The sequence below is a fragment of the Callorhinus ursinus genome, unplaced genomic scaffold, assembly GCF_003265705.2.
Source record: "Callorhinus ursinus isolate GAN/ISIS: 27379988/994484 unplaced genomic scaffold, GSC_fseal_2.0 scaffold37, whole genome shotgun sequence".
Taxonomy (NCBI): domain Eukaryota; kingdom Metazoa; phylum Chordata; class Mammalia; order Carnivora; family Otariidae; genus Callorhinus; species Callorhinus ursinus.
Window position 1 is genome coordinate 524,977 of NW_027397099.1, and position 14,193 is coordinate 539,169.

At 49.5% G+C, this 14,193-nt stretch overlaps 1 protein-coding gene and 1 long non-coding RNA gene across 4 annotated transcripts in view; one reads left to right on the forward strand and one right to left on the reverse strand.

Annotated features, from left to right (window-relative positions):
* The window catches only part of GLG1 (golgi glycoprotein 1), a 155,239-nt gene extending 148,578 nt beyond the window's left edge, over positions 1–6,661 (forward strand). The window contains exons 26-27 of one of the 2 annotated variants that reach the window (XM_025888889.2): positions 1,540–1,703; positions 1,801–6,661. In XM_025888889.2, the coding sequence (XP_025744674.1) occupies positions 1,540–1,703; positions 1,801–1,822 (186 nt within the window). In that variant the 3' untranslated portion in view covers positions 1,823–6,661. Of the gene's footprint in view, positions 1–1,539 lie in introns of both variants that reach the window. The other variant, XM_025888890.2, reaches the window with a different exon arrangement.
* LOC112836913 (uncharacterized) lies at positions 6,464–12,747 on the reverse strand. Of its 2 annotated transcripts, XR_012374602.1 has the most exons (3): positions 9,667–12,747; positions 7,249–9,348; positions 6,464–6,824 (listed from the first exon to the last, which is right to left on the reverse strand). It is a non-coding gene; the product is annotated as an uncharacterized lncRNA (long non-coding RNA). The 2 variants fall into 2 exon arrangements; XR_003211600.2 differs by lacking the exon at positions 9,667–12,747 and having other exon boundaries at positions 7,249–9,660.
* Positions 12,748–14,193: the final 1,446 nt, after the last annotated feature.

The following is a 14,193-nucleotide window of genomic DNA, read 5'->3' on the forward strand; positions in this document are numbered from 1 at the left end:
ATGTGTACATTGCTCTGTGGTGTATAAGACACACTGATGGCCATATTACCTCGCTTGAACCTTGAAACCCAGTGGGGTAAGTGGGGTGATTATTTCACTTTACGGTTGTGGAAGTTGTGACTTGGCCTCAGTGAGAAAGTCAGGTTTCTAGATCCACGCTCTTGGTGTCACCCGCATCAGGACGGACATTCCCGGTTGCCTTGGATTAAGAGAGTGATCACAAGAACTGCGCCCACTTTCTTGACCAGTTCCTCCTGTCGCCCACTTGAAAGGTCAAGGTAACAGGCAAACAGGAAGGACCACGAAAAGTCTTCCCACCTAGATGTAAGGGAAATGAAGGGACGGGATCACAGCTGTCCGGTAGCAAGTACGTCCCTCACCCCTTCCCCCAAGGGACCAGAGTTGGCTTGGAAGCCGTCAGTCAAGTGAGGCCGCGGAGAGGCGCCAGGTCATTCTCTCCCTTGCTCAGCCTCTCCACCAGTCGGTTGCGAAGTGTTGCTGCCATGACCCCACTGCTGGCTTGGTGCCAGCAAATGTCAGCGTGTAGATCACGTTCCTCTGAAACCTCCCTGCTCTGTGGGATGCGCAGAGAAGCAGATAGACGTAGCCAGATGTCTCTGGCAGACCCTCTCGGGCACCCAGGCTAAAGTGAGACCCAAAAGAGCAGGTTCCTGTCCCTGTGCACCTGGGGAGCCTCAGGGCCCTGATTCTGCTCTCAGGGGCTGCCTAGAAGTCCATTCGAGAAAGCAGAGAGGAGCACAGTATGGAAACTGGCTAGACTGCAAGTCCATGACTATGGGAGTGGTGCGGTGTGTTCAGTTGGCCTGACTCATGTTTGCACAGTGTTTCTGCTGAGGGGCAGTGCTCACGATTTAATGGTGAGTGAAAAGAAGTCAAGATGAAGAACCAGCATCCAACACAATTTCAGCTGTTCTCTGTGTTTTTAAAAATAAATCCGAATACATAAGAACCTGTGACATTGCGCAAGTAACCACCTCCCACCCCTTGGGCCTCTGGGTCTTCAGCTGTAATGTGGGAGTAATAAAATCTTTCAAGGATTGGTATGAGGACTAAATGATTGAAAACATGTCAGTGGAGCACCTAGGTGGCTCGGTTGAGCGTCCAACTCTTGATCTCAGCTCAGGTCTTAATCTCAGGGTCATGAGTTCAAGCCCCACCATGGGCTCCATGCCAGGTGTGGAGCCCCTTTGGGAAAAAAGCAAAGCCATGTGGAGCACTCTGCCAGGTCCTCAGTGTAAGGGCTGATGCCAGGTTGGTGGTGGTGGTCACCATGATGGATGGTATGAGCCCCCATCTCTTTGTATTTGTCTGTATTTTCTAATTTTGTGCAGTAGATATGCCTGTATTATGATCAGGAAAAAGAATTGTAGCTCTCTGTTTGATTTTCTTGTCCCTTGTCCGCTCTCCCCAAAAGAAATGGCATAAGCTAAACTAAGAATTGAGGGGGGGCGGGATAGAGCTGACGCCACCCTAGCCCAGTTCTCTCTCAGAGACCGATGCTGCTATGTGTCGTTCCAGGTGGCCCCAGCAGATGGCTTCTCCGACCTCGCCATGCAAGTGATGACATCTCCATCAAAGAACTACATTCTCTCTGTGATCAGTGGGAGCATCTGTATATTGTTCCTGATTGGCCTGATGTGTGGACGGATTACCAAGCGGGTAACACGAGAGCTTAAGGACAGGTAGAGCCACCTTGACCGCCAGAGGAACTACCTGTCCGGTGCCCAGTTTGTACAGCCCTCCTGTATAGTGTGCCCACTCACCTGGTTCTTCTCACAGGTGGCACCAACACCCATGTTAGAGCAGCAGCAGGTGTCCTCGGCGTTGTCCCGTCTTCGACTTCGCCTGTGTCCGTGGTGCCCTCCTCCCCCTCCTCCACCTCCACCATTTGTGCAGCAGCTGCAGCTGGCCGCTTTGGTTATCGCCTGTGTTGGCAAATTTGGGTTTACCTGCCCGTAGACAAGTCTCTCTCATACCAATGGAACTACCAATACTTCCAGAACCAACTTACCTGACCTGCAACTCAAATGATTTTTAAAAAAAAAAACAAAACAAAAAAAACAAAAACCAAAAAAAAAAAAAAAAAAAAGAAAGAAGTTTTTAAAGAAAGAAAAAAATGTATATAGTAACACATCTCCTCCAGGCTTGATTGGGCAATGGGGTTATTTCTTCTGTGTGACTGTAAAATGAAGGCAGGACTTTAGGGGGAAAACACACCAACCAATATGCTATTACTGGGATGTCTTGCTCATTTCTCAAAAACACCTCTGGACCATGTGGTGGCCATGGACTTCACCGAGGAGTGGGAAACCACTAACCAGCCTGCTTTGGGTCTTGTTTTCTTCTGGGCTGAAACAGTGATGCCTTCCAGTTCCCACCTTAACAGAGCCACTGCTGGTCACGACCCCAAGGCCATGAGTGTTTCTATGATCTCCTCACTTCAGTGAAGTAAAGCAAGCATGAGCTTCCCTGGGCCAAGGGCAAACGGGTTGGGGAGATCAGAAGTGTGTGAAGCTGGTCAGCCACTTGATCTGCACCGAGAGGCTGGACTCTGAGTCCCAAGGCACAGGATCCCAGGCATCATCCTCCTCCAGGCTAGCATAGGACTCAGTCACATTTGGACTGACCCTGCTGGGGGATAGCAGTTACTCTAGAAGGCCTGCTGGGAGACAGTGACTACAGCGGGAGAGGGAGCTTAGGGCAGGAAGGAGGGGCAGGGATTGATTCACTTTGCTTTATGTTTCAGGCAACAATGCAGGTCAGAGACAGTGGCTTATAAAGATTTAGGCATGGTCTCAGGGTGTGACTGGCCATCCAACGTGACCCTTCTGCGGGCTTGAGGCCACCTTCCCAGACAAGTTCCCTTATGCCTCTTTGTGGAGAGGACTTGGAAAGTTACTATGTTAAAAGATGGAGCCTATTCTCCGTGTTTTGTTTTGTTTTTTTCCCCTTTCTGTCCATTTGCTGCGTACACCCACTGTAGTAGGCATTGGCTTAAACGTTGTACTTTGATGATTCATCAGTCTTTCCAGAATCTGAGCTTTATGGAAGCAGTCTTCCTGGCTGTCCTCCCTCGTCCTTCCAGTGTGGGATGACAGGTTTGGAGTATAAAAGGGAGGGGTGCAAGCATCAGGGTCCAACCTGGCACACCTTGGTTTGAGTTTGGGGCATGGAGTTACAGTGGCTGCACAAGAGGGCAGTGTGTACAGTAGGAGATATATTTATATAATATATATTTTATTAACCTGTTAGACGTCCACAGAGTATTATAAATCACGTGCCTAAAACTGTTCACATAGACCATGGCACCCTTCATTGCCCTGCCCCTCCTTTGCCACCGTCCGCATGGGCTGCAGGACCTACGCAACATTTGTCTCCCCTGAAATGTGTTCGTTACAAAGTGGGTCAGTGTGTGGATCAGTTGATTCAAATTACTCCTTGTCTAATCTGACTGGCATATATTTGAATACTGTGGTTTTCTTCTTTTTCTTGTTGCTACCCTTCCTGGAGGCAATGGGGTCCAGAAGCCAGCTCTGTCCCCCTGCCTAGGGTACTTCAAGTCACCAGGGGAGCTGCTAAGCCACTTGGTCCCCTCAGTCCTGCTCTTAGGGTCTTCCTGATTCTCAGCACCTGTCCTGGGATTCTTAGCCTCATAAAACTTGAACCTCTTGGAGTCCGGGCAACAGCCCCCTACTACCACCATTGTGGGACTGAATTGGGCTAGTCCAGATGGTCCGCCTCCAGGAGTTCCCACCTGGGCTGCAGGAGCTCGGGAGTGAGAACTGGGGATGTCATCTAAACGCAGCCCCCCCCCCCCCGACGTGTCTGGCGTGGTTTACAGGATACGATAGATAGACGTTCGTCATCTGGTGAGTGTGCGCATACCGCTCTCCATCTGTACGTTCTCCCTCCCAGTGTATGTAAAACATCTCCATAGTTTAAGGTGTCTTGACATTTTGGGTTTGTCTTAGTTGTCTGCAACAAATCGGGAAGCTTGAAAAGGAGTTTGATTCTTGAAATATTTGTCATCTTTAGAAATAATCAGAATAAAAGGGATAATTCTGCCAGTATTTTCAGTTGTTTGTTGCTAGAAAGCATTTCATCATCCTGCTTGGAGTAGTTTCAGGTGACCGGTTCTTGAGAGTCCCAGGTAGTGTCCTGAGCAGTTTTCTACCTCCAAGGGGGCCCAGCACCATCTGAACCTGCAGCTCAACTGTATCCGTTTGGTCCCTCATTTGGTGGAACAACACAGGTTCTGAGCCTCATGGATTACTAGCCTTATGGGCCAGTCATGGATAAGTCAGCTAGTCGAGAGCTAGTGAAGAGGAGGAACCATGGCCCTAGTGGAGGAGCCGAGGATGGACTCTGTCCTTATCTCTTGTGGTGTCCAGCCCGGGGACAATAACAAGGAGCCAGTGATGGGGTTGTGGGCAGGGCTGTGGTTCCAAGGTCAAGGCTTCAGGCACTTGCTGAAAATTACAGTAGCCAGGGAACTCATCTGGCCTTCTCAGCTCTGTCCAGTATCTCAGGGAGTCATAACTGTGTGCTCCACAACACTCGACAGGCACCAGGAGGTTACTCTATTGGGCTGGAGGCCCTGGGGTACACGAAATCAGAAATGCAGGCAGGCTGTCAAGAACAAGACCGTTCCTCTAACTGAGTTTCTCTCACAGAATGGTAGCTCTGGAAGTGAGACCTTTACCCTGGTGCATCCCTCACCTCCCTCTGCTCTTGCTTCTGTCCCAAGAAAAGTCTCTTAGCAACATGTGCTAGGTGGGAGCAGAGCAAAGGCTCAGGTTCACTCCAGCAGGAAAGCCTTCCTCTGCATTCCCTGGAGAACCCTCAGTTCTGTGGGTCCGGTCGGCTTGTTTGGAGCCAGCCCGTCCCTGGAAGCCAGGGGATTCTGGTGCTCGGCAGGCACTGGCCTCAATTCCCTGCGGGCCTTCCGGGCCTTCCGCTCTCTTGTATCCTGTACTTCCTTTTCTGGGGGACAGAGAGCAGCTCTGGGGGGGGGGGGGGGGGAGGAGAGTCTGCTTTCCCAGAAGAGGTGACAGAATGATCAGGTTTCACTTCCTCCCATTTCCCGAAGTCATGGAATAAAAGAATCCAATAGTAAAGAGGTCTGTATTATCCGTTTACATATCATCAAAGTGGAAAGGAACTTACGTACTGACTTCCCTCTATTTTCCCAAGAGAAGATTCATTCTTGTGTGAGAATGACTTCTGGAAATGTCTCCCATCCTCCGGGCTGTGGTACAGCTTCTATCCCAAAGACCCCCACTATAGTGCGTCATCCAGGGAGAGGTGGATTGCTTCATGTAGCTGGTCTCAAGTTCTTTTGAGAAAAGGCTCTCATTTCCTGTTTCTTCCCCTCCCCCACCAAAAACTGCCCACACTCCGAGTATAGCTTATGTTAAGTGAACCGTTATGGAGAGCCACAACGCCAGCCAACCCAGCCTGACACATTCAGCCTGAATTTTGCCATAGAACAAAAAGAAGAGGGCTTTTTGAATTGTGTGCATTTAGGTATATAGTATCTGTATTTCAGATTCTTACAAATTTGAGAAACCTGAAAGATCCCTTTTATTTCTCACGATTTGGGTGGCACCTGCATCACTTTATCAAATGCAGTACTCCCAGTTCCTTAGTTTCTCCTGGGCTTTTAGGAACTCCTCTCTCTTCACCTCTTCTCCTCTGGTCTCCGATTCCCAAGGACCATGGGGCCAGAGCTGATGTTCTGGCCTGCCTTTGGCTCTCTTACTGTCTCCCTCTCTCCTCTGTCTTCGGTCGACCATCTCTCTAGTACTCTCCTCTTGCTCCTCCTCTCCATTAGGACCAGGGTCACATGTGAGGTCAGTCTAGTTCGAAGGTGAAGCCCCCTTCCTGCCCCGGCCTCAGACGACAGACAAGTCATACAAACCCAGACTGACTCTACAGAGTGACCAGCTTCCCCGAACCATCTAGTGAGGTCACTATGGAGACCCAGGGACTGTTTGTCGTCCAGAGCACAAGGTGGGACTGTCTCCTTGGGCTGGTGGTGACAAGATCCTGATGGTTTCCTCTCCGCGCCTCCTCCCAAGATCTGTCACCACACCCCAGTAGGGATGTTGGGATACGGGCAGTAGAGGAACCTCCCTAGGCAAGGAGAAAATTCAGATAGTGCCTCTATATTCTGTTTTTGCCTTCCCCCATCATGGAATCGACACCTGGACCCCAGAGCCCAGCAAGCCCATGCCAGAGCCGGGGAGGCAGGAGCAGGCCCCCGGGGCAGGCTGCAGCACACGGGCTGGAGGGGCCGCGGCAGAGCTGAGCCGGCCGCGGGCTTCCTGACGGCTCCTCCTGGCTCAGCGTGCCCAGGTCAGTCCAAGCAGGAAAACAGACTGAACAGCAGGTGCTGTGTGAGATCTTAGGCCTTGAACTTTTTTTTTTTTAAGAAAGAGAAAAAAAAGTAAAATTAACAAGCCTCTTTTGTAAATGATTTTTCTTTCTATGTATAAAATCCCGGCAGTTCCTTGTTTTTACATGTTCATGCTGTGTAATTTTGAAATGTTACTGAGATCCTGAACATAATGTGCATTTTTTTCTGTACAGATGAAATGGGAGAATTTAATAAAGAGTTTGCAGGTTTTTACTGGTGAAATCTTCTCTGGTGACTGGGAGGACCCCCGCCTGCTCTGCCAGGAGCCGCCGTGGAGCTGTGCGCTCGGCTGTGCACACTGACTGAACTTGCCGCCGACTCGCCGCACTCACTGGCATCCTTTGTCTCCTCAGCTGGGCAGGTCAAGCACAGTAGGACATAGGACCTTTAGAGGAGAGCCAGAGGTCAGATCCAAGGTTTTCTGACTTTCAGGCTGAGGTGTTGGGAAAGATTCACTTGACGGATGTGTTTAAGGCACGACCTAAGGCTCCTTCCTGGGGAGAGCTCCTCGCTGGGACTTATCCTTACAGATAGCACACGTGGATGGCACCAGTGACTAGTGGCCACCTTCCCACTGGGGCCAGAACTAGGCCATATTTCTTCTCCATGCCCCACCAGGTCCCTGTTGGTCAGCCCTCGCCTCCGCATCCCAACAGCCCAGTCCCAGGGCCAGTGACCTCTGGGACACCCTTGCTGAGCTTTCCACCTCCTCCACTGTCGGCAAAGCTAATTTGCGCCGGGGTGTTACAAAGTCCTCACTAAGGAGTTGGCACGATAGCAAGGATTTCTCGAAGTAGACATGTGCGTACCGGGATTCAAGTGCTGGGACGCCCAGTGAGAGAGGACTGAGGGGTCCTGGGACCAGGGTTTCTTCTCAGAACTCTTCAGCTCCATTTTCGGCAGGTGCCACATCGGTGTAGCGCAGAGGCTGGGAGAAGGTGAAGTGTAGAAGAAAGGAGGAAGACGGCTTGGGGGCCTTTGAGCCCTAACTACAAACACTGTAGGGAGCTCTGGGCAGCCATCACCCTGAAGGGGAAGAGTGTGGGGCCAGATGCTCTAGAGCGTCCCCGAGAGGATGCGCCCCTGTGGTGTAAGCATGGGAGATGAGGTTCCGGGCTCAGGCTCCTCGTCGCTGGTACCCCCACAAAGGAGAGGTGGGTTACCTTGCCCTGCTGCACTTGGCTCCTCATGGAGACACAGCAGTCACGGGGACCATGCTGCCTTAGCAGTCTCTGAATGACTCCCCCTACCGTAAAATTCTGTGTGCTCTCTCTGGTAAGAGATCCTTGAGCAACTTCAGTCCTCAGAGGTATTTGCCATTTGTTCTCAACGGGGTAAGAGGGGCGCCTGGGTGGCTCAGTCGGTTAAGCATCTGCCTTCGGCTCAGGTCATGGTCCCAGGGTCCTGGGATGGAGCCCCATATTGGTCTCTCTGCTTAGCAGGGAGCCTGCTTCTCCGTCTCTCTCTCAAATAAATAAATAAAATCTTTAAAGGGGGGGTAAGAATAAAAGGATTTTAACCAAAAAGGGGGGGACCCTAGATACCCCACTCTCAACTAGATGAAGAAGTGAGAGAGGGTGGGTGTGACCCGGCTTTCTCAGTTCATGAGCCGCAAATCATGATCGTCTGCCTCTGCCGTATGTGTTTCCCTCCAACGAGCCATATTGGCTTTGGGACCTATTTGACCATCAGGCTCCGGGCTGGGGTGGCTGACCTGTCCTCAGAGTCTGCCGACCCTGGACAGGCCTCCCCTGGGAGCTGCTGGCCTCGGTCCTGGGATCCCACCTCCCTTGCCCAGAACAACAGCACAGCAGTATCTTCTCAAATTCCCTGTATTTGTGGAGAAATTTGAACACTCTGGGAGAAAAAAGGGGGCCCCACAGGGTAACAAAAGGCCAGCAGACTAGGAGGAAGCTGGCTGGAGCAAGGAGGGAGGGTCCAGCGCACGGGCAGCCCCTCGGAGGACGACGTGGAATCTGCTGGGGGTAGGCCCCTTGCGCTCCGGGGCCCTGACAGGGGGGCACCTTCTGCCCGCCTGCACCCTGGAACCGAGGGCTGCTCCTTGACCCTGTCGGGTGAGTGGCTCCATAGGGTGGGCCTTACAGCAGCGATCCCTCTGGAGGGCAGCCACGATGAGGCCATAGACCAGAGCTGCAGCAAGCAGGCCCAGGTAGCAGCAGGCGGCAGCGGTGAGGGTCTGTTCCAGCTCCACTGCGAGGGAGACAGGCACAGCGTGAGTCGGACCAGCCTGGCCCTCTGACTGCCTCCTGGAGAGCTCTCTCTGGCTCACTTGATCCTCCAAGAGGTTCTATTACTCCCCATTTTTACAGATGAAAAAGTTAGACTTAAGATCTGTAAGGGCAAAGACAGTTGGGACTGGGAGTGGTAGATGGGTGGGTGGATCTGAGGCCGAGAGAAGGTGAAAGACTCCAAGGGGCCACAGAGAGTTGAGGGCAGAACCAGGACTAGACCCAGGTGCTCTTGACTGGGTCCAGCTAGAATCTGAGGGCTCAGCTCTGACTCTGCTTCGTCCATGGGAGCTTCCCGGGCCCTCCTGCAGGAGGGCCCCCCCACCCCCCGCCCCAGCTCTCTCAGCTCCTGAATATCCCGTGTTCCTGCCCTAAAAGCCTTAGGGCCGTTCTCCTTGCATTTTAAACATTGGTTCAGTGTCTGACCTCGCCTTCTAGACTCACTAATGTTCACACTGTTCCAGTCATCTCTCTGCCCTAGGAAACACATAGTACTCCCTAAATGCTTCTCAAATGGGTGGTTGGTGGTGAAAAGTCATGGCTTTGCTACCTAGGGGTCCAGGTCCCAGCTCAATGTCTGAGGGTCCTTAGCTAGACGAGTGTGTCCGATCTTCTCATGAGTCTCCTTCCTGTTCTTCAATTCCAGCCTTCTCCCGCACCCTGGAACAGCGCAGATGCCCTTCAGATAGCTTCCCTCTGCTGTATCCCCCAAAGGAAATAAAGAGGCATTTGCCACTAGAGAATGCAGAAGCCAGGAGTGACAGAGTAGGTATGAGGGCTTTGGGGGAAGTTGGTCCCACAACGTCACTGCATAGGCTCCAAAGCCAAGTCCAGGCTTCACCCGGAAGCTGGGGCCAAGCCAAGGGTTCTTTGCCCCGCACAGCAGTGCCTTGCAGTTTGCCAGGGGGAACTGATGTCAGTGTCCCAGGCGGTTGCATCAGGAAGCCTGGAGCACACCCCTAGGTCCTCTTTTCTCACCTTGGCTGCAGGGGAGGGACAGCGTGACTTCTGAGACTCCAGTCTGGTGCAAGCTTCGGCAGGTCACAGACATTGCCGCCACCTCCCGAGGCAGCTGCAGCCAGCTGGCCACGGGCTCCCCGGCTCCTCCGGTGGAGTCCTCTTCCTCCCGACACTGGCCTTTCAGGACCCAGGAGACCCTCAGAGGGTCAGGGTTGTGTCCGAGGGCCACACAAAGTACGTGGAAGGGAGGGCCAGAGGCTGGGACAAACGGGCTCAGCTCAGGTGGCTGGAAAGCCGGGGATTGCCTCTTAGCTGCAGGGAATGACGGGAAGTCACCCACTACCACCAGCCCCTTCCAAGCTCATAGTCCTGTTGCATCTCCTTCCTTCTGGAGACGCTTCTCCCCTTCCTCCATGGCCTTCGCTTGCTTTTCTTGGAATCTGTTTCCCCCCACAGCTAGCCTTCTGGCCAGAAGATGAGCTCTGAGTTTGTCTCTGCCACGTACTCTTCATCCTCTGGGCCTCCAGCATCCTTCCTACAGAGCAAGGGAAGGGAAGGGATGTAATGTTCTTGATTAGGCTTCCCCTCCCAGGCCTAAAAGTCTGGGCCTAAGGTGTCTGTGTCCATCCTCAGATGCTCCCAGTCGAATCCACCATCCAGAAGCTTGAGCCTTTTCTGTGCTGGTCGTCTAGTCTTCTGGGCCCTCCTTCTCTTCCCTTTATCCCTACTGAGCAAGGCTTCCTCCAAGGGGGCTCCACCATCGACACCTTTCTGCCCACTGCCACCCCCACCATTGCAGTCTTACACACTAGGGCTACCAGATCCCTACACTCTGAGACTCACTCACCCTGATAGAGCAGACGGGTACCTTCTCCAAAGACATACTGGCCTGAAAACCACAGGGCACAGTAGTAGATGCCCTCGTCAGCAGGGCTGGCATGGCCCACGGTAAGGAGGGCGGCATTTTTGCCTGGGTCCATCTCTACCAGGAAGCGAGGATTCACACCCAAACCATAGGTTGGGGGCATCCCTTCTCGCTGACTCAGCAGGAAGGTGGGGCCACTCCCCCTCAGCTGCTGGTACCAAGAGAAGACAGGAGCACTGGCAGGGCTGCCCTGCACCACACACCAGATCTGTGGATTGCCTTGCCCACTCACCACAGAAGACTGAGTCTGGAACAGAGAGGGCTGGGAGACCTCTGAGGCACCTGAAGAGGCAGAGAAGATTGTGACCCGCTCGAAACACCTCAATGGTCATTTATTAGACACTGTCAGCTCAGCCGAGTGCACGGTCTTACTAGAGGGCCGTTTGACAATACCTGTCAAAATTGCAAATCATCATACTTTGTGACCTGGCCATTTTATTTCCATAAATTTATCTTACAAAAATAACTCATGTATATCGGTATACCTATAAGCATGATTATTGCAGTACTCATTATAATAATGAGAAAATAAATATAATTAGAAGAGAGGTTAAATTTTTAAACGAGACACTCATATGATGCAATACTCCACAGCCTCCAAAAAGGAAAATGTAGAACTCTCACGTCGGGGTAGGATGGAGTAGTTGGCAGCCAAATAACGTTCCCAGTGAAAATAAACAGGTGATATTTCAAGTTTAAGAGAGTTACAGGAGCAACAGCTATTGGAAGGGTTAAGGTTGTGGAGAGGGGAGAACCGTGGGGATTTTCAGCCACTTGCCTTTGCTGACTCTGGCAGGAGGCTAAGGATCCAGGCTTTCCCCAGGCAGAAGGGTTTTTATAGTGAGACAAGAGAAATTAGCGGAGGTTTTTATAGTCTCATAGGCTGGAGTGATGAAATTGAAGGTTTGAGAAGCCTCAAATATAAGTTCAGGTTTCATGCCATTTACTGAAGTCTGAAGTTTTATAAGATGGGAACCTTAGAAGCTAAGCCCAGACCTCTGTAAAGCAGAGCAGAATTTTGCAGAGTCACAGTGCTGAGAAGATAAGAGATCAGAATTCAGCCTCTCTCAAAAGGAAAGACCCTGCTGTATACACCAGGATTTCAGTTGAAAACCCCAAAGGGGTAGGCCCTTAGGAACAAAGCAAATGAGAAGTAGATGGAACTCTTATTAAAAAATGCATTCTGTAGACTTCCACCTAATTGTAGAAGGAATTCTGGAATTAGAAAGCCACCGTTTGACAACCACCATAGTAGTAATTGCTCAGGCAAGAAGCATCAATAGAGGATAAAAAGTTTTGGGCTTTTGGGGTGTGTGTGTGTGTGTGTGTTTGTGTTTTGAGATCAGTATCTTCATAAATTCTCAAAATTCCTCCCCCAAATTACTTGTTAACTACAAGGAGAAAAAAATAGTAATTTATAGTGCAGAAACCTGGCAGACACAGCTTAACCACATGATCAAAATTAATATCAGCAGGAATGGGGCAAATAGACTTCATGTGCCTCCTGATATAATGCATTGAGAACACTACCTCCTTTCTGAGGTATTCCTGTCAAAAATGCATAGCCTGAATCTAATCATGAGGAAATATCAGACAAACCCAAGCTGAGGGATGTTCTACAGAAGAACTGGCCTGCACTCTATCATGAAAGGTGAAGACTAAGGAACTGTTCCACATTAAAGGAGACTAAATCAAGAGATATGATAACTAAATACAGTGTGAGCCTAGATTAGATCCTAGACCATATTTTTTGTTGTTGTTCTACAGAATACTGGAGAGAGAACTGGTGAGATCTGAGTAAGATTGGTAGGTTAAATCCCATATTAATGTTGACTTCTTGATTTTTTTAATTTGATGAGACTTTTTTATTAACATATAATGTATTATTTGTTTCAGGGTTACAGGGCTTCTTGATTTTGATTAATGTACTGTGTTACACTAAGAATGATGGCTTACTTCTCATCAGATATGATGAAAGCCAGAAAACAATGAAAAGACATATTTAAAGTTCTGGGGTGAAAAAAAACTGCCACCACACTTTGTTTTTGTTTTTGTCTTTTCCTAATGAAAACAGTCTTTAAAATAAAGGTGTTCTCAGATAAAAGCTGAGAGAATTTGTCACCATGAGGCTTTCACAAAAGGAATCCTAAAGGGAAATCTTCAGGCAAAAGAAAAGTGATCCTAGGGGCACGCCTGGGTGGCTCAGTCGTTAAGCGTCTGCCTTTGGCTCAGGTCATGATCCTAGGGTCCTGGGATCGAGCCCCACGTTGGGCTCCCTGCTCCGCGGGAGGCCTGCTTCTCCCTCTCCCACTCCCCCTGCTTGTGTTCCCTCTCTCACTGTGTCTGTCTCTGTCAAATAAATATATAAAATCTTTTTTAAAATAAGTAGGCAAAGATTTCCTAGATAGAAATAGGGAAATGCATGAAGGAATGAAGAGCCTTAGGGTAAATATGTAGTTAAATATAAATAAACATTGTCTGCACAAAGCAATACAAATGTCTTTAAAATATATATTGACTTAAAATGCCTTACCAAAACAACACAAAAGTTGGGAGGAGAAAAGTGAAGTTAAAGTACTCTAATATCCTAGCCTTATTTGAGAAGTGATCAATGTAATATTATATTAGACCATAAAGTCAGAAATGCATATTTTAATCTGTCAGAGTAGCCACTAAAAGAATAATAAAACAATGTTTAATTAGCAAGTTTTTAGGGGCGCCTGGGTGGCTCAGTTGGTTAAGCGACTGCCTTCGGCTCAGGTCATGATCCTGGAGTCCCGGGATCGAGTCCCGCATCGGGCTCCCTGCTCGGCAGGGAGTCTGCTTCTCCCTCTGACCCTCTTCCCTCTCGTGCTCTCTATCTCTCATTCTCTCTCTCTCAAATAAATAAATAAAATCTTGAAAAAAAAAATAATTAGCAAGTTTTTAGAGGAGGGAATATTTTTTTTAAAGATTTTTTAATTTATTTTTTTTAAAGAGAGAGAGACAGCGAGAGAGGGAATACAAGCAGGGGGAGTGGGAGAGGGAGAAGCAGGCAGAAGCAGGCCTCCCATGGAGCCGGGAGCCCGGTGAGGGGCTTGATGCGGGGCTCGATCCCAGGACCCTGGGATCATGAGCTGAGCTGAAGGCAGACGCTTAACGACTGAGCCACCCAGGCACCCCAGGAATGATATGTTTTAAAAGAATCCAAAAGAAGACAACAAATGGAGAAAAAGGAAGAAGAAACAAACAATAGAATAGATATAAATGCAAATATATTAGTAATTATGCTAAATATAAGTGGATTAATTCTATGATTAAAAGACTAAGATAGAATGGATCAAAATCTAACAACTATAACCTGCTAACCGAAGACACACCCTAAATATTAGGACATCAAAACACTGAAAGTAAAAATATGAATATAACTGGTATAGCTATACTAGTATCAGACCAAGTAGACTTTAAGGCAAGAAACAGTATGAGAGGTAAAGATGTCCACTTAATGATGTAAAGGGGTCATTCTACCATAAACCCAGCCATATCAATAATCATATTAAATGCAAGTGGTCTAACACCTCAACTGAAACTCTGATTGGATAAGAAAATAAGCCCAACTATATTCCATCACAAGAAACCCA